Source organism: Alligator mississippiensis, chromosome 4 (assembly GCF_030867095.1).
Source record: "Alligator mississippiensis isolate rAllMis1 chromosome 4, rAllMis1, whole genome shotgun sequence".
Classification (NCBI taxonomy): Eukaryota; Metazoa; Chordata; order Crocodylia; family Alligatoridae; genus Alligator; species Alligator mississippiensis.
In genome coordinates, this window is record NC_081827.1 from 184970656 (window position 1) to 184992971 (window position 22316).

General features: G+C 43.5%; 1 protein-coding gene across 5 annotated transcripts in view; it reads left to right on the plus strand.

Annotated features, from left to right (window-relative positions):
- AGAP1 (ArfGAP with GTPase domain, ankyrin repeat and PH domain 1) overlaps positions 1-22316 on the plus strand; it is a 589050-nt gene that overhangs the window by 172151 nt on the left and 394583 nt on the right. For all 5 annotated transcript variants that reach the window (XM_019492038.2, XM_014594255.3, XM_059727176.1 and 2 more), the window contains exon 3: positions 10249-10336. In XM_019492038.2, coding sequence (XP_019347583.1) covers positions 10249-10336 — 88 coding nt within the window. The remainder of the gene's footprint in view (positions 1-10248; positions 10337-22316) is intronic.

Consider the following 22316-nt stretch of genomic DNA (forward strand, 5'->3'; position numbering starts at 1 on the left):
GCAGACACAGCCGGGCGGCTGCAGGTTCTCCTGCACCTCCTTTGGCTGTGCCTGCCTCTCCCCAGGCGGGGGGATTGGGGGAGAAGTCCCCATGGCTGCCCTGCCCAGCCCCATCCCCTGCCTTGCCCCACACCGCACAGCCCCTGCTCCCCAATTTACCCCCTGCCTTGCCCCCTATGGCTGCCCCACCCAGCCCCAGAATCTGAGCAATGAGAAGAAAAAAAAAAAGTCCTGCACTCACTGGATGCAGAAGTGGGGATCAGGGCCTCTGAGGGCTCATGGCAGAGCCCCCTCCCCATGCAGTGTGGGCAGTGGGGGGGGGCAGCAGGGATTGCCCCCACCCCGACCTGGCACCTGCACAGCAGCTGCCCCATGGTGCAGGTGCAGTGCAGCTTGGCAGGGTGCCATGCACGGTCTGGGAGCTGGGGTGGCTCCACCTGTCACCCAGAGCCCAGCACCACTCAGCCCCAGTGGCCCTAGCTCCCAGACAGCACGTGGCACCCTGCCGAGCCATGCTGCACCCGCGCCATGGGGCAGCTGCCGTGTGGGTGCCAGGCGGGGTGGGGCGATCTCTGCCGCCCCGCACTACACAGGGGGGCTCTGCCACAAGCCCCCAGAGGCCCTTATCCCCACTGCTGCAGCTGGTGAGTGCGAGGCTTTTTTTTTTTTACTTGCCAGGATGCTGGGGCCAGTCAAGACAGCCATGGGGCTCAGGGCTGGGTGATGGTGGGAGATCAGAGAGCAGGGGCTCTGCCACATGTCCCCAGAGTCCCCACAGCCGCTGCTGCTGCTGGTGAGTGCATTTTTTTGTTTGTTTTGGTTTTATTCCTGCACTGCTGGGGCCAGGCGGGGGTGGGGAACAATTGGGGAGGAGGGGCTACATGAGGGGGGCTCTGCAAGGAGGCCCCAGAGCCCCTTCTGCAGCTGGTGAGTTCAGGGTTGTTGGGGTTTTTTAAGTGCTGGGAGCCTGGGGCCAGGCAGGGAAGCCATGGGGGCTTTTTCTGCAGCTCCCACCACCGGGTGAGAGACAGGCACAACTTGAAGGAGCTGCAGGTGAACATGCAGCCGCCTGGCTGTGCCTACCTCTCCCCAGCCAAGCTGAATCTCTGAATCGGCACCAAATCTCCAATTCTGATGCAGCCAAATTGAATGGGGACAGTGATTTGAATCACTGAATCAAATTCGTCCTCCAAATCATCCGAATCTAAATTGAATACTTCCCTATTTGCACAGGTCTACTCCCATGGGTCCAGAATTTTGACAGCAGGGGAGTGCTAATTAACACGACCCCTGTTCCCCCACTGCCAGTTTTTCGGACCTGTGTTGGAACTCCACAGGCTGGATGACATAGATCCGGGGCCTTCATCTGGCCACTGGGCTGGAGGTGAGCACCCCTGATCTTATTAGAGCCAGGGACTGTAAGTGACAGCCCGAGGGAGTCTGTTGTCCTTGTCCTGGGGTTGGTGTTGTAGCAGGTCACAGTGGTGTCTGAGCCTGGCTTTGTTGATTTGAGTGGCTACAGTTTTGGGGTTGTATTATAATTGTAGGGATCCCTGCCCCGGATCCTGAAGGTGTGCATCCCAGTTGGTGGGATCAGAGCAGATGCAGTTGTAGTGTAGAGTTTGGCTGTAGACAATAAAGTTAGTTGTGCACTTAGGATGAAAGCTGCTGGTGTAAAGACAGCTGTAGTTGATTTCCAGTATCACGTGGTAGCAATGTGCTCATTGCAGACCTTTACTGTCATGTCTAAGAATTTACTAGGTAAAATGTTTCAGTTAATTTGATGCAGGAGTGAAGTTACGGTTGACCTTGCTCCACCCTGCCACTGGGGATGCTGCCCTGCCACTGTTATCGTTACTTCTTAACACTGCTGGGGGGGAGAGGTGACACTGCTCCTTTGCTTCTCACCAAAGTCAGTGAAGTTATGGTAGACCTTTAATGAAAGACCAATTTAACTAGATAGAAGATAAATTTTTTATGAACGTCTTGTGTCAGTTGGGTCTGGAGTATCAAACACCAGCCAATACCAGTGGTTAATTTTTCCTGTGGTTCAGGGGCTTTGGGCCTGGCTAATTCAAAGGCAGTGGGAGTCGGCTCTTGCTGCTTTTCATCATTGCTGGAGCAGCTGAGTAAGGGGCATTTCTGTACCATTTTAGTTAATGAGCTTTGTTTTTAGTGCCAAAAATGTTAATGTCCATGGTAAGTTGTATAGTAGATTCATGCTTTTTTATCAGAGAAAATAAAGCCTGAAACAGAACTAGGCACACACTTCATTCATGCAGGAGTTTTTACCACATTGTGGTACTGTATCTTTTATTCACATTTTTAGCTTAAAGAATGCATGCAAGAAAGATTAAACATTTCAACTTGCTTCCTTTTTGGGTTTGGGATGGTGCAGTGCCACCATCACCTTGCTTTTTTTGTGGAAATATGTGTCAGGCTGTGATTTTCCTACTAATGGTTAACATGAGTTCTAAGAGGTAAAAGTGAACTTGTTTTTTAGCACAGACTTAATGCTGTTGTTGGGTTAAGGAAGTGGGGAGAAAAGGAGAACAGCAGAGCTGATTGTGAATATTACAAGTTTCGATGAAGAGAAGTAGTAAAAGCTCATGGTCATTAGTTATGGTCATTATGGGTTTTTGTGTTTTCTGCTAAACTTTTCCGTCAGCAAGCAGCCAGGTGAAATATACCTAGTTGCATTTATTTAACTTGAGGCCAGCTAGTAAAACTTCTTTGTCAGGAGTGGGAGTCTCTCTCTCTCTTTCAAGCTTTGGTTTAAATGGCAAATACTGCAAGTCAACAAACAGCCATAGCAAAAGAGGTATGCCTTACAAATTTTCTTACAAGTGAGAATAATAGGTCAAACAGGTTGACTTTTTCTGCATTTTTTTCTGTTCTTGTTGTCAGAGTTGCACAGGTTAAACCAGTGGTGCTCAACTTCTTTCCCTGGCAGGCTTCATGGGCAGTCCCTGGACCACCATGGGCTGGATGGTGACTTTGATCCAGTTCCCAGTGTTGGTGTAGTGGCCACCATCCAGCCATGCAGAGGTGGATGGCAGGCAGCCTGCCCCTGCAGGGGGGAAGGGGGCTTCACCTGGCTGTGCAGGAGTGGAGGGATAGAACACGACCAGGTCCCATGGGATAGGGAAGGGAGCTTAACTCAGATGTGGAGGGGCAAGGGGACATGGCTGTATTAATGGCTAACACCCCCTCCCTCCCAATTTGCTTGATCTATGGGGAACCCCACGGGCCAGATGTGATGGCTCTGTGGGTTGCATTTGGCTTATGGGCCTAGGGTATTGAGCGCTCCTGGGTTAAACAATGGATGAAATATCTAATGGTGATTAGAGTCAAATTATACAGAATGAAGTGCTTGTTCCATTACCAGATTGACATGTGCTAGCAATTCATTGCTGATTGTACTTTATTTTGAAATGTATTTTGAAATACATGGACAAATGATAGCACCTTCTGGTAGTTTACTCATAGTGCTGGGGAAGGGTACAGTAAGTTTTGAGGTGCAGATTTTGGATTTGAAGGGAAATTAATTTAGGTTGCCAGGCTATACCAACCTCATGATTATATTTCACTGAAGCTTACCATATTTACCTGAATCCAAGATGACTTTGAATTTAAATTGACCTCCCCAATAATTAGATCCTAGACATGGAAAAATGCAAATTTGGTATAATTTTCCTTGTTTATCAATAATTGGATTCTAGTCTTAAATTCCTACCTCCTGGCCCCCATCCACCCCTTTGCTGTGACAGGAAAGCAGCAGTAGGCAGCAGAGAGGGAGAGGGCAGGTGGTGTGGAAAGCAGCAGGAGGGAGATAGGCAGATTCTGCTGCCTGTGCCCCACCCCTTGTCTTCCCATCTATTCTCTGCCCTCCTCCCCTCCCCACCAGCTACTTTTCCTTGCTTATCTGAGTGCAAGGTGATACTTTGCAGGAGCTGCTGTATAGGAAGCTCAATTCTGCTGGGAAAGTGGGGTCATTCCACATGTTCCTTCTCTCCTGCCAGGCTTCTCTCCGTTGTCCCTCCTGTTGGGTGGGAACAGGCTGGAAGAAGGAACCTGTGAACTTCCACAGCTGTCCGTATGATGTAGGAGCAGCTCAGGAGCTGCTCCCTCTTTGACTGTATTAACTAGGAGTCAGACTGCTCCACTGGGGAGGTGTGGGAAGTAGCTGTGCAGGGTGATGGCTAGAAAATTATATTTAGAGGTTTGCTTTTGAGAATTAGCTTGTAGGTAAAGTAGATATTGCATTAGAACAATGGTCCAGGGCAACAGCAAGGGTTAATTGATTTCTAGAAGCCTATTTGTAACAAAGTTTCCTTCAAAGCCCACTGTGTTTGACACAGGCAAGCAGCAAGCAGACACACAGGCTGGGAAACTGAAGACATGTACCATGTACCATACTGTTTCATAACAGAGATAAGGGATTCTGAAGCATTAGCACCAGGTCATAGTGCCCAACTGCAGAGCCTTTGAGATTTCTGGTTTTGTACCACATGAGAAGAAACCAGTAAACAACCAAATTAGGATGTGTGCATGTGATGGGTTTGTGAAACAAAGAAATATGTTAGCTGGACAGAACTTGGACAGTATGATGACTACAGGGAGACCAATCAGCGATGCCCAGAGATGAAGTGTCATCAGAGGAGAGAAATAATACAAAAGGAGGGATTTCAGAGGAGCAAAGGGTCCCTGAGAGGGCAACCCAAGGCCACCATGGACAGAGGGAACACCACTAGCCTGTCTGACCCACCCCAGCTGGGGGAGGGTGGGCCTTGGCTTTTGACCTCCAGGCTGCTGACATCTGATGTTCAAGAAAGAACCTCAGGGTGAAGCTTGCATACTGACCAGACATATCTTCCCTCTGTGACAGCTCTAGGACTAGTAGATAGAGAATTGTTTGCACTATTCTTATCTGCTATCACTGTATATCAATAAAATTAGCCTATTATTGAATGGAGAAGTTGTAGTCATCATTGATCCCAAGATGAACATGGGCCGACAAAGCGAGGTCACGGTCGGCAGGGCTAACCGGACCCTGTCGTGCATCCACAGATGTATTTCAAGTAGGGCCAAGGAGGTGATCCTCCCTCTCTACGCGACACTGGTCAGGCCACAGCTGGAGTACTGTGTCCAGTTCTGGGCACCCCACTTCAAGAGGGATGTGGACAACATTGAGAGGGTCCAGAGGAGGGCCACCTGCATGATCTGGGGACAGCAGGGCAGACCCTACAATGAGAGGCTACGGGACCTGAACCTGTTCAGCCTTCACAAGAGAAGGCTGAGGAGGGACCTTGTGGCTGTCTATAAACTCACTAGGGGGGACCAGAAGGGTTTGTGGGAGACCTTGTTTCCCCTAGCGCCCCCTGGGATAACAAGGAATAACGGCCACAAGTTGTTGGAGAGTAGGTTTAGATTAGACATCCCTAAGAACTACTTCACAGTTAGGGCAGCTAGGATCTGGAACCAACTTCCAAGGGAAGTGGTGCTGGCTCCTACCCTGGGGGTCTTTAAGAAGCGGCTCGATGCCTATCTGGCTGGGGTCATTTGAGCCCAGTTTTCCTCCTGCCCAGGCAGAAGGTCGGACCTGAAGATCTACAAGGTCCCTTCCGACCCTACTTCTATGATTCTGTGATATGATAGTCCATCTGAAAGTTTGGGTTTGTTCGGAACAAACTATCTGGGTCAAATCCAGTGCCAACACAGGGAGCCTGACTCATCTGGGGACTGCAGCAATGGTGCACACATCCCTCCTTCCCTGTCAAGCTCCCTGCCATTAAAGGTGATGAGGGATGGCAGGGTATCTGGAAGGGAACAGAGGCTGGAAACAGGAAACTGTGTGCTGGTGATGCTGTCCCCTGACCTATCAGGCTGCCCTGACAGCTGGTTCCCACAGCTCCCAGCTGCAGCAGTCTGATAATAGGTTCTAAAAGAATCCCCTAGAATCCTGTGCTTTTCTCCAAAACAAGTTTGGGAGGGGGGAACCTCCTCTTCGAATGGAGTAAGTATTTTAATTATGTATCACCACTGCTGAAAGAAAGCTCTTAATTCAAGTAATTAATAAAAACAGTAATTTGGTTATTCCACTGAAACATTAAAATTACCATCACCAGCTGTGACTGTGCCCTTGTCCTGTACCAGGAAAAATGGGCAAGTGGCTCTAAGGTCTTTTAATTTTTATTTATAAATAATTTGACATAAAGGAACTTGTGTAGTGAGTCATTGCCTTGTAACTCATCTTGCTCCCAGACTAATGATCAGCTCCATATAATGCTTGAGGAAGTGAAGGGCCATATTAACTGCTAGGCCTCTCTCTCTTGTGCCGCAGCACTGTTATTATGCTCACCACTACTTAAGGTAATTGTGGGTTTTTGATTTCTGCTTGTGGGTCTTTTGTTTGAGGATGTTTTTGAAATACGAAGAGCAAAACACTGTGCTTTTGTCATAGAAACTTCAGTATTAGTGGCTTTAATTAAATGGAGCATTGGGGATGTAGAGAGCAAGAGATCTTTGTTGTAGTAAATGTTATGCATCTTGGAGCTTACTATTGCAGGCTATTCCTGATTGTTCCCCACATCCACCTCCTAAGCAGACAGTGCCCTTGTTCCAGGGATAATGTTGGCTATGAGCTGCCTGGGAAGGGATTGACTTTCCTTCACTGAAACTGGAACACTTCATTGATTCTGCTGCATGATTTCCCTTTTTGAGACTTAGCTGCTCTCAGAAATCCATTCTCCTACTGTTTCATGAGTTTTGCAGGTGAAACTGGGCAATGAAAGTGCCAAATGTTTTTTCAAATGCCTTGCACTCAGGGCACCCAAATTAAATTACACTTATAGCATATTGTGCTGAGGCTTATAGTAGAATCTTTTTGCTCTACCACTTGTGATGAGAAGTAGTGTTGACTTTGGTTATGCTAAATAGGCATTATACATACTCTGAGATAAGAGATATGAATTGCTCTGCTTCAAACTGTTGTTTCAGGCACTTATCAGAATGGGCAGGCATCCTCCCTCCTTTGATTTGCTGTGTTTTATGTACATAATTTCTGTTGCAATCATTAGGACTTGTGCTTTTTTTTAAATATGGAAGTGGAGGAGTTCAAAGATGATGGGAGCCAAGAAATAAAAATACTGTTGACTTTTGTCCCACCTGAATATGAGCCTTCATGTGGCTAATCATTCTCTTTTTTATCAAGATCTTTTGGAAAGGATGCAGAGAAAGGGATTTTTTTTTTTCCAACTGAAACATTTCTTTAGGGTTATACTCAAATATGTATGGTGCAGAGCAGCAACATCCAGACAGTCTGGAACCAGAAGTAGAATTGTCACTGTGACATGGTTGCTATGCCTAGGGTATTATACAAGACTTTTGCAAATAATACCATTCTGGTTAGAATAAGCATACTATGTACAATAATGGTCAATTAATGGGCCCGTTCATATGTTGACTTAGTACAGGTGTTAAAATCAGAGCCAGAAGCAGGTCTTTGACATCCTTGCTTAGTCTATATGAGGGCCTTTGTTTATCGATTGTTGGCCTCCGTTATTATTTAACTGCCTTGTTAGTAATATCAAATTTAGACATCTTCTTAAAAGGCTGACTTTCAAAAATTCTTGATCATACCTTTTGTCTCCCTAGTTTACTACGTCAATCATTGTACCTGGTAAATGGCATAAACTCAGTGAGCAACTAATTAAAATTTTTTATGCTCATTGAGTAAGGACACATACATTTAGAGCCATTTCAGGAAAAGAACTTTTTAAAAAAGGCAGCTGCTGTTCATTTCTGATTGTTACATGCAGACAAGATGGGGGCCGTACAAATGTAGTAAAACTGCTCCAATTTTAATATTGGATGGAGCAGTGTTAAAGTTGGAGTGGTTTTGTTACATTTTTATCATTCCAGGTTTCTCCACACATAACAAGTACAATGTAAAAACTGCTGCTCTTTGGAAACATTTCTCTTTTGAAACTGATCCAAATGTACCTTTGTCCATACACAGAGTTTGTTCAGTGTGTGGTCCCAGGCCTTATTTTATACTGCAAACTATGAGGACTAATAAGTCTCACCTGCAGAATTTGAGACATTTAGCTTTCTCAAATCTGGGCACATGGGTTTTTTCCCCCCGTAGAACAAAAAAAAGGCATGAGGGGGCATGAGGGTCCACCCCTTTTTTGAGTGTCTATTTTCAAGCATGAAGGCAGTATCATTGTTGAAAAAAAGAACTTTTAAGTATTTATTTTTAATGTGGGGAGGTGAAGTAGGAGAACGTTTTCCTAATCTGATTAGAAATAGCCAGAATGTTTTTGCTGATAATTTCTAAGGTACCAAGCATGGTAGATTTCTTCTAAAAATGTTAGGTTGCAAGTACCTGAAAAGTCCTTTGTGGACTATCTGCCAGCCTGAAAGGTGGGTGGCATTATATTACTGCTGCAATATTAGGGAATACTTCAGCATATATTTCAATACATTATTTCTTTCAGTTCCCTGATGGTTCTCACCTCATGTTACCTAGTGTTTTTATGTTCTGAGAGGATCATTAATGTCTAGGATAGTCTGAATAGTTTCATTTATAAATATTACCAGCCCACTGAAACATAGCCCCTGACTATTTTTGTCATGCCCTTCAAGAATTTTAAATTTATATATTAAATGACTCTGCAGTTCAACTGTTTTTTTTTCTAGGTTGATTAGTAGTAGCCTCACAACATTTGTTTTTTGTTCATGTTTTCAGCCTCCAAGTTGTAAGTAAATGTTTTGACCCCTTTTGTATGCAGGCTTCTTTGTACATAGACTGTGAAATGCAAATGTCTGTTATCAGTTCAGATAGTTTAGCCACAGAAGTTTTTATCACCACGTATGTGGAGCATTCTTGTATGCTTTCTGTTGTGCCAAGGGAAGTGGTATGTCCATCAATTTGAACATATTTTTTACTTATTTCTGCAGCTCTTATGCCTAGAACTCTTTATCTTCAGATGAAGCCATGTCATATGTTTTCAGAGTATCCTAATATTTATATTGTGGTGTTTACAGAATTGGGATTTGCTCTTGCTATTTTTTTTCAGAGTTGTACATGTCAGCTTATACCAGTGGTGTTTAATAATTCTGTCTAGACAAAAATAAAATTCTAAGCTTTTAGATTATCTTCCAAGTTATGCAGGAGGTTAATGAACAGATATTTATCCCCTTTTGTTTAATTTGGTCGTCATTTTCTTGGTAGCACTTACCTTTATCAATGTCTTCACTATGTATTTCATATTATTTATTGCAAAAAAAATAAGAAGGTTTAATTTGTTTTTAGATGGTCACTAACTTGTTCAGGCTTATTCTCATTAACTTGGGCAGTAAATGAATATAGGATATTCCCTCATGTAATATGGCCTGATGCAGTAACTGCAGGAAGCCCTGCATTCTTGGACAGAACAGGATACAGGTTTTCCTCGCTTTATGCTGTAACGTGTTCCTGGAAAACGGCTCATAACTCGCATTCGCGTAAAGGTAACCCACTTTACAATGTAACGAATAGGGATACATTCCAAGACCTCGACTGTACTGACCCCCAGACCCATTTGTACCACTTTTACAAGACAATTTTGGTACTTGTCAACAGCAGACAGTACACACAAGCACAGGGCACTATCATAATGGGGACAGCAACTACAGAAACACGTCATAGACAACGAGCAAGGAGCATATATCCTCACAGGAGACTATATTTTGGTGCACTGCACTCTCACAATGCACCGCACAAAGCAGCTGACTGCAGGCTTCTACGACACTGATCGCATAAGAGTAAATTTACCTCTCCTATTACAAATATTTGGTATAAAAAGAGTCATCGCATAAAAGTGAATTTGCACATACAGAACCTGCATAAAGTGAGGGGAAAGCTGTAGTACAGAATTGAAATTATTGTGCAACAGTGTCCTGCATTTTTCAGTAATGTACCTGTTAATGAAAGAGGAGAGAATACTGTAGATATGCTCACCTTCAGTTTGACTTGTTTTGTGTTCTGTATAGCAGTCCTAAGCATTCAGAGTTCAACGCCAATTTGTCACTTGTTCCATATTTGTATTTTTAGTCATCTTTTTCATAAATTCAAATGGAAAGAATATTCTTTATCATTAGAATTCTGGCTTTTGTTTCGAGTTACGTAAATATGATATTTGTTGGATTAATATTTGGTAGTATACCTGTAATTATTTACACATCGTCACTTTTTCATTCCAGGGAATTGTGGGCAATTTAGCTAGCGGCAAGTCTGCCCTTGTTCACCGGTATCTGACTGGCACATATGTGCAGGAGGAATCACCTGAAGGTATGTAGATATGTAGGTTCTTTAAAAACACACGTATTGAACAGTTGTTAGTAATTTTTAAGAGGTCTAATGCTCATAATTGATCCTTCATTGACTGCTGACAACTTAAGTATGTTTCATTTTAATATTCGTCTTATTGGAGTACAGACAAGGAAAATTTCTATATGCTTTTTCCCAGTTTCTTTAGCATAGTTCTTACGTCTTATTTTTCCATATTGGAACCTTTCATAATTCTGTTTTGGCAAAGCTGAACACTTGCTGTCAGATGTATTGCTCCCTACTAGTGATAGTTCTCTTAATGTAAATTTGCCCACTGAAGACAATAGCCACTTTAACTGGCACTGGCTGTATGCAGAACTGGGCCTTCCTTGTTCTGGTACTGCAAACTTAGTTTTTCCAAATACAAAATATTTGTATTTAATATATTTCTTCTGTTATGTTTAGAACATTAAGTTTTGGTTTAGTTTGCTTAAATTGTTCTTTGTTAGACCACAGTTAGTATGTCATTCAAAGCTTGCACTCTATTCTTTATTTTAGATTAAACTTAGTCAATTTTATAATTTGAGATGATAAATATAGTAGCACCTAACTTAGGTGTATCTTTCACTAAAATTTTTCTTGATTTTTATTTTTATTTATTTTCCTTATGAACTTTTAAATCCAACTCTGAGACACTGAATTTCTGGTTCCTTCTTTTCCTTACTGGCTGTTCCATTCTTTGCAGATATGGATGCAGGTAACTATACATTCCCTTCATGGCAGCACTTGTCTTGTTTTGAGGAGAGAGGAGACACGGCTTTTGTACTGTAGCATTTTACCCTTGTTCTGTGTATCATAATTTTGTTTTTCTTTTGATTTTAAGTCTTAAATGCATCTCACTGTCTGTCTTAGTCTAGATGTCCTTAGCAGTAGTCATGTGTAGCTTCATGCATTTGTTGTAACACCTGTTTCAAATTAACACTTTTCTAAGGAGGTTGTGTAGTCCAGTGTGTAAGAGCCTAGTTATCATGAGGTTTTAACTATTGTCCATTATGAAAAATAGTGTGAAGCTTCACAGTGGATTCAGCCTTTCTAACTGGAGAATTGCAACAATGGTGCCCAGTAGTGCAGCTGTGTGGCGGGAGGAAGGGGATCAAAAAGAGCTATCACTGTTGTCATCACGGTAGCTACTAGCCAGCACTGCCCCATGTGCTGCTGCTGCATGGAGCTGCCTTGTTACACTTCTGTGGTGCAGTCATTTTCTACTTTATAATTAGCTCATGTGAAAAGGACTAAAGTCCTTTCTCTAAAATTATAACACTGATTGTAGGGGCTTAAGGGCCACTGTAAAGTTGGATCCTTCATATGCGTGCATGCATGGGAGTGTGTTAAATTTTTTTTCTACTGGTTTATTAGCAGAGGTGTTGAACGATTGCCAGTTAGGACCTTTGCTTCTAGGTAGAAGTCCAGTTCAAGTGATGGGGGAAAAAAAGAGAAATGGTATGTAGTTCTCAGAAAGGGAAAACCTCAAGATAGAGAGGATTATTGGTGTTTCTGTGGATTCATTTTTGCTCCAGCAAACAGGCTGATCAGTATTGTATTTTTCCAGTACTCAGTCTGTTTCTGGTTACTTAAATAATTTATATTGGTACTCTTTTCCCTAGATCATGAGCATTTAGCTGCATTTTCCCTGGTTTCATCTGCCTTGCTTACCTGTAAGGATAGTTATTTATTATACTTGAATGACATTCACACAGTTTCCATGGATAAGATTAGATTGACAAAGCAGGGCCAGATCATTTTTTTCCTCATAACTGTGGCTGACAAGCCTTACTAATGGCACAATATGTTTTCATTAATGTCCAGGAAAATAATTAAAAGCCATAATTCATTTTGTAAGTGATAGGGTTAAGAGACCTAATGAAATAAGTGCTTAAGAACTTAATTCCTTCAGTCTGCCTTTAAAGAAGCATTATCTTCAGACACACTCTCTAGCTCTACATCATATGTAGGAGATTAGTTTTTCTTTTCCCAGTTTCCAAGCATAAAAGCATAACTCTGTAGATCATATGGGGTCATAACAGTTTCACTAGTTGTTCGTTTGCATTTGGGAAAGGAGCTTGTGGTTTCACATTCGATGCATAATGAGAATGAGGTCAGAAGGTGGCTGAAAGATCAGAAGTAAACTTCAGATTAGACATTAATGTAAGATGTTACTTTTTCCCTTTTCTAGGCATTTCAGACAAATATCTACTCATTAATTTGGACAAAATAAGAGTTATGCCATCTACTGCTGTCTAAAATGTTGAGAATACAGTCTTTTGATAATAGCTGGATGAACTCATGCACAGCATATCCTACCAGAATTTCAGTGGAACATGTTTGATGAACAGATTGTATAAAAGTTGCTGCCTTCAGCCACACTTCCTTTTCTTTTATCCTTTTGTTTTTTAAGTTGCTTGGACCTCACTCTGACATGGGTTGACTGAATGCCATCTGTTTTATGGCTTTTGAGTATTTCTCACCACTGATTTTTTAGGAACTGCTTCCACCTTTGTACAATACTTCCTTCCCTTCCTCTCTTACAATCAAATGTTTCTGAGCAAAAAGTGCATCCTTACAAAGAAACCAAAACTGCATCAGCCCTATGCCACAAAACACCTTTGTGTCATCTCATCTCCCTTTTTGGCCAATTTCTGAAGTTCTGAATTAAATAAACTAATTCCAAGACATGTAAGTGAAAGCTAACTTTTTTTCTTTCCTTTAATCCAAGAATTGATATTTGTACAATGGGTGTTTAATTCTTTGCATTAACTTTTTACTATGCATATGGGCTTGTTTTTCTGGGAGAGGGTTCATTATGGAGACATTTTAAGGTTTGACTGAAGAGATAGGTATCTGAAACTAATTTGAAGGTTGAAAGAAGCTTAAACCCAGGGTTGTCTGTGATATGCAGTTTTACATTTTTTCAGCAGAAAGCTAAGTAAATATAACAGAACTGTTAAAGTTTTGTATATAACCTTGTACTGTTTGGAATTTTTAGAAATAGACATTGCCTAGCAACTTTTTCCTAGTTACAACGTATATAGTTGAGTCACAAACAAGTAATTTGCAAACTAATGCAACCACCGCACCTACAATTTTTAGAGGGATAAATTGTATCGTTTTAAAATGCCAAATATCACCTCTAATATCAGTTACCTATTTAGGATTAGCATAAGCAATCTGTTTTTTCTACAGCCATGATCTGATCTGATTGTTTTGTTTGTTTGTTGTTTTTGGGTGTGTTTTTCTTTTTTTGTCATACACCAGTTAAAGAGGCTGGTCTCTGGTTCTGTGGCATTTTAATTTGAGATCATCAGAGTCCTTTGTAAACACACATGGATTAAGCATTGAACCACCATGTCAGGCTGGAATTACCATATTTTCTCTCATATAGTGTACTCCAGAATAAGATGCACACCTTGCTTTTTCAGTGAGAATGAAAAGAAAAAGATTTTTTTTATAGTAAGTAACTGACTAGCAGCCGCTGGGGAGCTGAAACTGTTCATTGTTCTGCTGCTCTCTGTGGACCAAAGTCTTTACTTGCATATTTGCCCAGTAAGTGGAAGAAACAGCTCTTCCTTCATTTCCTCATGTATAATGTGCACCCTAATTTCCAAAGGTTTTTGTGAGAAAATATAGTAACTTCATTTTATGGAAAGAGACTGAGGCAGGGAACACCTTAATCAAGACTATGAGTTTTAGGAACAAGGTCTGATCTATTTTTCTCAAAAACTGTAAACAAGTGAAATTGAAAGCATGATAAAATACTTCTTTTACTGAGAGCAGCAGTCAGTCTGGTCAGGAACCCAGTACATTGTCTTCCCTCAGCTGCATGCTCCATGTTGCATACTGCTAACAAATACTATTTGAAATATTAGAAAGGGCCTTGTGCCAAAGAAAAAGGAGAGGTAGAAGGGATGTATATATTTGATATGCATATATATTTGATTTTATTTTGGAGATAAGAAAAGAAACATGGTGAAGGTTGAGGATGGGTCATTAACTAGCCAAATATTTTTAAGTATTATTTTTTTAGAATAGCAACAATAGGAGTGAGGGTTTCTATAATCTTCAGAAAGCTTAGATGATTTATATCTAATTACAAAAAACAAGTTACTTAACTACGTTTTAACTCGGTTTAAAAAAATCCCTTATTTGTTCTAAAAAAAATTAAGAATTATTTCAGTTTCTTTAGGGAGGTACAGCTGTAGTAGGCCAGCTCTTCAAGCCTTCTCTCTTCATTAGCAGTCTCAGTTGCCTTAATCCATATTGTCATTATCAGTATTTCTTCCTCTACATTTGGTTAATTCTTCATGTGTTGGTTTCTGCCCTAATTTTAAATTAGTGCAAGGTCATCAGTTTCTTGACAGTAGAATTCTTGAGTCTGTTTCTGTTTTGAATCTCACTTCCTAAACTAACCAGTTCAATTCCACAAGTGCAGTGGTATGTGGAAATGTTTAATTTCTGCTATTATAAAGTGATAGTAAGACTGAACCTATTCTGCCATGTTTTCTTTCAAATACATTGCATTCCACATTGTTTTGTGAGTGACTGAGCTAGTTAGTGCTCTTTAATTTGCTACTTCTGCCAGAATTTTATAGCCAAAATGACCATGATAAGTGTCTTGTCTCTGTAAACAGGGATGAAGAACATAGGCAACATTATTTGTGGGAGTGAACACTAGATTTTTTTCAGATTTATATTTTGTCAGTCATCTTAAATCTTTCAAGTGGGCTTCATTCATTAATCTTGAAAGTGTATTTCTTAATCTTAAGGAACTCCATCCTTGGTATTAGACCATTCAGAACTGTCTTTTTCCTTATTCTGCAAAGACTTGAGCTATAGATTCAAGAAGTGAAATTTATTTTGAATTTCACATCCAAGACGGCTGTTGTCAGTGTCAGTGCAGATCACTTGAGGGCTATCTATGCCTGACTGTGCCTTCTCCAACATAATTTGATTAATGTATCTTCTAAAATTTTAGAAATACAAAAGAAAGTGTTCTGATTTGAAAAGGTTTGGTTAGTGTGGCAGAAATTAAATGCTGTATTAAATGGCACTGAAACCTTGGTGTTGATGCATTTTCCCCCCCCAAAAAATATCTTAGCAATGCTTTTAACTTCTAACAAGTGCTGCTAAAGTTGGCTTATCATCAGTGTTAGCAGTTTAGAGCTGCTTCCCATAAGCAGCAAATCCATAACTTAAGTCAGGGCTGTCCAGTTGGTGGCTGCAGACTGCATGTGGCCCACAAGGGGTTAAATTGCATCCCCTGGGTTCCCAACCAGCTGCTGCTGCTTCCCTCTGTTGCTCTGGCTGCAGCAACAGTAACGTGGGGGCTGTACACTCCCCCTCCCTCTGGCTCCCGTTCCTGCCCCTAACATTACCCCAAGGATGGGGTGGTGCAACGCGCAGTGCAGCATGCAGTGCAGAGTGAGCCCATAGCCCAGGGTGTGGTGCAGCTGAGAAGCTTGTGACTGCGATGCTAAGGGTGAGTCAGAGTGCCAGAGCATTTGGTGCAGTGGAGAGGTGGGGGCAGCAGGGTTGGCACGTTGGTGCTCAGTGCAGTGGGATGGGGGCCATGCAACCCCATGGGACCATGGCCCCCTTTGATATGTCCTGATGGGGGCAGGCTCCTAGTCGCTTATAAGTTGAATGGCCCTGATTTATATAGTGTAGATATGTATGAGGAACTCAGAGGCTTAGCAGGGCAGCTCTCTACCGCTTGGGCAGCCATGGCACGTGGGGCAGCACTCAGCTGCCATGCTGCCGATTTTGCAATAGTGTGGTCAGTCACCACTGTGGTTCCTTTCCTCCTCCCTGCAATAAAGCTTGTGCCCATGGCTCCTGCCCTCATTGCCTTTCCTCTGTTATACTGCTAGAGGAGCTTGCTCAGTAATATTCCTATTTCCACTTAAAACTCCCTGTAACTCGGTCCCATTTAGACTATTGTAAATTGACCAGAATTTCTGAATTTCTAGGATATAAAGACTACCTTCTATGTGAAATGGTTTATTACTTGTATATAGGTACATCTAGCATGAACAAGTCAAGTTCATTTTTTCTGGTCAGCACATTTTTGGTACAAGGACCTCTTTATACCAATTTGTGAATTTGAAGACTTTGGAGGAGCAGGAACATGTGATGCTGAAATGCATAGAATAGCACAAATCGTACAAGAAAGGTTAAAACAGTTAGTTTCCCTTCTGTTGGCACTGATGCTTCTTTCAAAAGACTGCTTTGTCATGGTGCTTCCATCAGGTAGATAAAGAATGCAAACAGGAAAATATTTTTTATGTAAACTGGCTATTTGCTAATTACCTATTTGATAATTTCCCATTTGATATATTCAGATGTGCAGTTAAATTCTGTTCAATTCTTGAACTTTGTAATTATACAAAGATGGATTTAGGGCATTTACTTTCCTAGTGACCAGCAGAATTTCTTGCATGATGTTTTCTGTTTAAAGTGGTCAGAACAGTAAGACATGAGAAGTACATCCTCAGGTCCAGATTTTTTTTTTTTGTCCAAGTGTTTTAATTGCCCAAAGGATGATCATTTCTGCAATGAAAGCTGTAGGTTTACCTTACTGCTATCTCCAAGACTTCTGAACCTGAACACTTTCTGGTTCCATGTATGTTTTCCTATATACGGAAAGGTAATCCTGTTTCTTCATCCTATTGGGTTACAGGGTGTGGAGTAATCCTAAAAAAATACACGCAACAAATTCATGCATAAATAAGGGGTTTCCCAAAGAGATTTTTGGGACCATTACCGATACTTAAGGAGGCATATCATCTGATTCCAGTCCTATCTATTTCCGATAGCTGCCTCCTGCTGGTAAGTCCAGTGTGGTGGGGGAGGAAAGGGGAAGGGGGGGGGGCAGATCAACGTCCCCTGGGGCCGGTGCCACCCAGCCTGGGGGGGAGAGGGGGCTGGTGCCACAGCTCATGATGGGGGTAGCTCCTGGTGCTGCTTGTACCCCGGGAGGGCACAAGGGGGCATGTGTCCCCCTGGATCTGTGTGGGGTGGGGCAGGCTGCAGCCCTGCCTCCACCCACACGCCAGGAACAGCTGGGGCTGCACCAGGCAGCTGGCAGGGGTGATGCTGGGAGCAGAGCGACAGCAAAATCTGGGGTGGATGCAGCATCCTCCTAGCACTGCTGGTGCCCTCTCCGAGCCCAGTCCCCACGAAGAAGCCCTACCTGCAGCCCACCCCACGCAGATCCAGGGACATCCTCCTCCCCACCTGTGCCCTCCTGGGGTACAGGCAACAGCGGGAGCCGCCTCCTCTCACAAGCTATGACTCTGGACACCCCCCCGACCCACCTGGGCAGCATCTGCCTCTCCCCCCTCCCTCACCACAGGGGGCATCGTTCTGGCCCCTCCCCCCCCATGTCCCTTCCCTCCCCCCTCCCTTTCCAGCACACTGGACTTACCAGCTGCAGGCAGTTTTCCCTGCTGCCAGCTCTGCCCCTTGCTGCAGCACAGGCATTTATCGGCCAAATTATTAGCCCCATCAGGCCGTTATACAATACAGTCAACTTTCTTTATATTGGTACGGATCTGATACCAGACCGATGTATCAGTGCACCTCTAATCTTTATAGTCCTAATTCTATAAATAAAGTACTTTAAGCAAACGTATATGGAAATAGATGCTTAGGGCCTATCCTTACAGTTCAGTTAGTAAGGACAGAACAGGTATTACAGTAAGGGGATGCTTGTTGAAATTGTTATGTAAGCTAGAGCTGGGTAGTATGCAAATCAACATCATCCTCCTGATCTAGAGATAAGAACTTTGTTGCACAGGGATTTTTCTTGTCTGAAAGTGTGAGAATAAGTAAATAAACAATACAAAGTAAGAACCACTTCATCCACAAAGGACCTCATGCCATTGAAATTTTACAGATCACACAGTAAAAAGCTAGATTTTAAAGTTATATAAGCAGCTCAGCTCTACAGTATGTATAAAAATAGAATTTTTGAAGCAACATGGATATGTCTTTCATATTGAACTGTGTTAAGAATGTGATTGGACAGTTAGAAAATGAAAAAAAATGAATTAGTCATAATAATACATGTTTGCAAATTAGGGAAAGACTGGCATTATTACAGAGAAGGACTTTGGGTTTATAGTAGACCAGAAGCTAAATGAGCCAACAGCGTGCTGTTGTTGCAAAAGAAAGCCAATGGTACGCTAGGTTGTGTTTAACAGGAGAGTCTCTTGCAAATCAAGTGAAATGATTCTTCTTTTCTGTTCAGCACTGTGGTAAGGCCTCACTTGTGTTGAATTCTGGGCCTTACACTAAATGATTTGGGCCTGGAAGGCCAGACTTTTGAGGAAAGGCTGAATGAACTAAAGTTATTTAGTCTAGAGATGAGACTAAAGAAAGATGAGAAGATGAGAAGATTTGGGGTGGGGGGTGGAATTTAGTAACTGTCTTCAAATACCTGACGGACAATTACAGAGAGGATGATGATGGGCTTTTCCCTTTGTCTGTAGGGGACAGGACTAGAAGCAATGGCCTCAAGCTGCAGCAGGGGAAACTTAGGCTGGAAATTAGGAGGAACTTTCTGACTATGCAGCTTTGACTATGTTCAAGCATTGGAACAGGCTACCTCAGGCATGGGCAATTATTTGGGCTGGAGGGCCACTTAAGGAGTTTTGGTGGACTCGGGGCAGGGACTGCTGACCCATCCTTGTTCCCCCATCATGGCTATTTAAACTTCCCAGCATGGAGGGAGAGGGAGGGGAGATGCCAGTTGATTCTGTCCGGCCTCATCCTCCTAGCATCTACTTCCAGAGGTGCTGGATAGAGCAGGCAGGTGTGCGGGCTCTCCATGGAGATCAGCCTGGGACCCCTATGGGCAGGGTGCACTTGGCTGGGGGAATGGGATGGGGCTGCGTGCAGGCGGAGAGCAGCGTCCAGGAGCGGGACGAGTGAGCGGGACTGGGGCTGGGATTGTGGGGTGGTGACAATGTGGGGCTGGGGCAGAGCCACAATCTACTCTTTGCTTGTCCCATGCTGCAGTTTGTGAAATTATGGTGAAAGCATGACAGATTTAGCTGAGATGAACTTTAGAGCAGTAGTGTAAGTAGGAGATTATGTATGTTTGATACAAGGAACTCCAGAAGATATGTTAATGTTCAAACTAGCTACTATTTATAGAAGTTGAAATATTCTGCTCTGTGAATGTAAGGAGGTACTTTTTTGGTAACTACAGTCTGTTGTTGGCTAAGTTCAAGTGCATTCATTGTCTAAAGAACATCAAACATATTCATAGATTCATAGATGTTAGGGTCGGAAGGGACCTCAATAGATCATCGAGTCCGACCCCCTGCATAAGCAGGAAAGAGTGCTGGGTCTAGATGACCCCAGCTAGATGCTCATCTAACCTCCTCTTGAAGACCCCCAGGGTAGGGGAGAGCACCACCTCCCTTGGGAGCCCGTTCCAGACCCTGGCCACTCGAACTGTGAAGAAGTTCTTCCTAATGTCCAATCTAAATCTGCTCTCTGCTAGCTTGTGACCATTATTTCTTGTAACCCCCAGGGGTGCCTTGGTGAATAAATACTCACCAATTCCCTTCTGTGCCCCCGTGATGAACTTATAGGCAGCCACAAGGTCGCCTCTCAACTTTCTCTTGCGGAGGCTGAAAAGATCCAGTTTCTTTAGTCTCTCCTCGTAGGGCTTGGTCTGTAGGCCCTTAACCATACGAGTGGCCCTACTCTGGACCCTCTCCAGGTTATCCGCATCCCTCTTGAATTGCGGCGCCCAGAATTGCACACAGTACTCCAACTGTGGTCTGACCAGCGCCCGGTAGAGGGGAAGTATCACCTCCTTGGACCTATTCGTCATGCATCTGCTGATGCACGATAAAGTGCCATTGGCTTTTTTGATGGCTTCGTCACACTGCCGACTCATGTTCATCTTGGAGTCCACTAGGACTCGAAGATCCCTTTCCACTTCCGTGCTACCCAGCAGGTCATTCCCTAGGCTGTAGGTGTGCTGGACATTTTTCCTCCCTAGGTGCAGCACTTTGCATTTCTCCTTGTTGAACTGCATTCTGTTGTTTTCTGCCCACTTGTCCAACCTGTCCAGGTCTGCTTGCAGCTGTTCCCTGCCCTCCGGCGTGTCCACATCTCCCCATAGCTTTGTGTCATCTGCAAACTTGGACAGAGTACATTTCACACTCTCATCCAAGTCACTGATGAAGACATTAAAGAATATCGGTCCAAGGACCGAACTCTGCGGGACCCCACTGCCCACACCCTTCCAGGTCGAAACCGACCCATCCACCACGACTCTCTGGGTGCGACCCTCCAGCCAATTCGCCACCCACCGGACTGTGTAGTCATCCAAGTCACAGCCTCTTAACTTGTTCACCAGTATGGGGTGGGATACTGTATCGAAGACCTTCCTGAAGTCTAAGTATACGACATCCACCCCTCCTCCTGTGTCCAGGCGTTTCGTAACCTGGTCATAAAAAGAAGCTAGATTGATCAGGCACGATCTGCCTGCCACGAACCCGTGCCGATTTCCCCTCAGCATAATTTGTCCTGCCGGGCTCTCACAAATGTGAGCCTTGTTCATTTTTTCAAAGACTTTGCCAAGGATGGAGGTGAGACTGACTGACCTATAGTTGCCCGGGTCCTCCCCTTTTTGAAAATGGGGACCACGTTGGCCCTTTTCCAGTCTTCTGGGACTTGGCCCATGCGCCACGAGCGTTCAAATATTCCCGCCAGTGGCTCTGCAATGATGTCGGCCAGTGCCTTCAGCACCCTCGGATGGAGCTCATCCGGGCCTGCCGACTTAAAGGCATCCAGTTCTTCCAAGAGACTCTGTACCATCTCAGGGTCTACTCATGGCAGTCTGGTGCCTTGCTGCTGCCTTTCTACAACCCCAGTGAGAGACTTGTTGTGCCCCTCACTTAGGAACACTGAGGCAAAGAACTCGTTGAGGAGTTCAGCCTTGTCCCCCCTGTCTGTCACCAATTGTTTCTGCCCATTTAGCAGGGGTCCTATTCCTCCCTGGGCCTTCCTTTTACTCCCTATATATCTAAAAAACAATTTCTTGTTATCCTTTACTTGGGATGCCATCCTCAGCTCCATGGTAGCTTTGGCCCGTCTAACTGCCTCCCTACAAGCATGAGCAGAGGAGGTATATTCATCTTTGGTGATCTCTCCCTGTTTCCACTTTTTATGTGCTCCCCTTTTGGCCCTTAGGCTGCCCTGGATTTCTCTGGTCAGCCAGGGAAGCCTCCTGGCCCCTTTCCCTCTTTTGCCTCGCTGGGGGATCGTCTTGCTTTGTGCCCGAAGGATCATTTCCTTAAGGCACAGCCACCCTTCTTGGGCTTCCATTTCTTTAAATCTCCTACTCTGCAGTGCGTCCTTGAGTAATCGCCTGAGTTCATTGAAATCAGCTTTCCTGAAGTCTAGCACTTTCACCCTACTAGTTACTTTACCCACTCGACATCTTATGGTGTATTCTATTATTAGGTGATCACTGTCCCCCAGATGGCTACCGATCTGGAGGTCCGCTACCATGTCATCTCCCGTTGCCAATACCAGATCCAGTATTGCATTCCCCCTAGTGGGACCGTGTACCTCCTGTGTCAGGTGGAGGTCCTGTACACAGGTTAGAAACCTGCGTGAGCGGTGGGACTTTGCTGTCTGTGACTCCCAGCAGATGTCCGGGTAAACTCCCAGCAGATGTCCGGGTCTAATCCAAATTAATTACTGGTAAATAAATTATTAAATTGAGAGGAAATTATTTCAGAATGGCTACTGGAAATAAAGAGCAAAAATAGCAGTAGAGTAAGAATAGTGTCATTTAATTTTTCTGAACATAAGATTATCTAGAGCTTCCAGGTTAGGAGTCTACATTTTGATGTTAATTTGTAAAGTACATTAGTACTAGGTTTGTATAGAAAGTGGAGTAAATTAGGTGTTGCAGGCA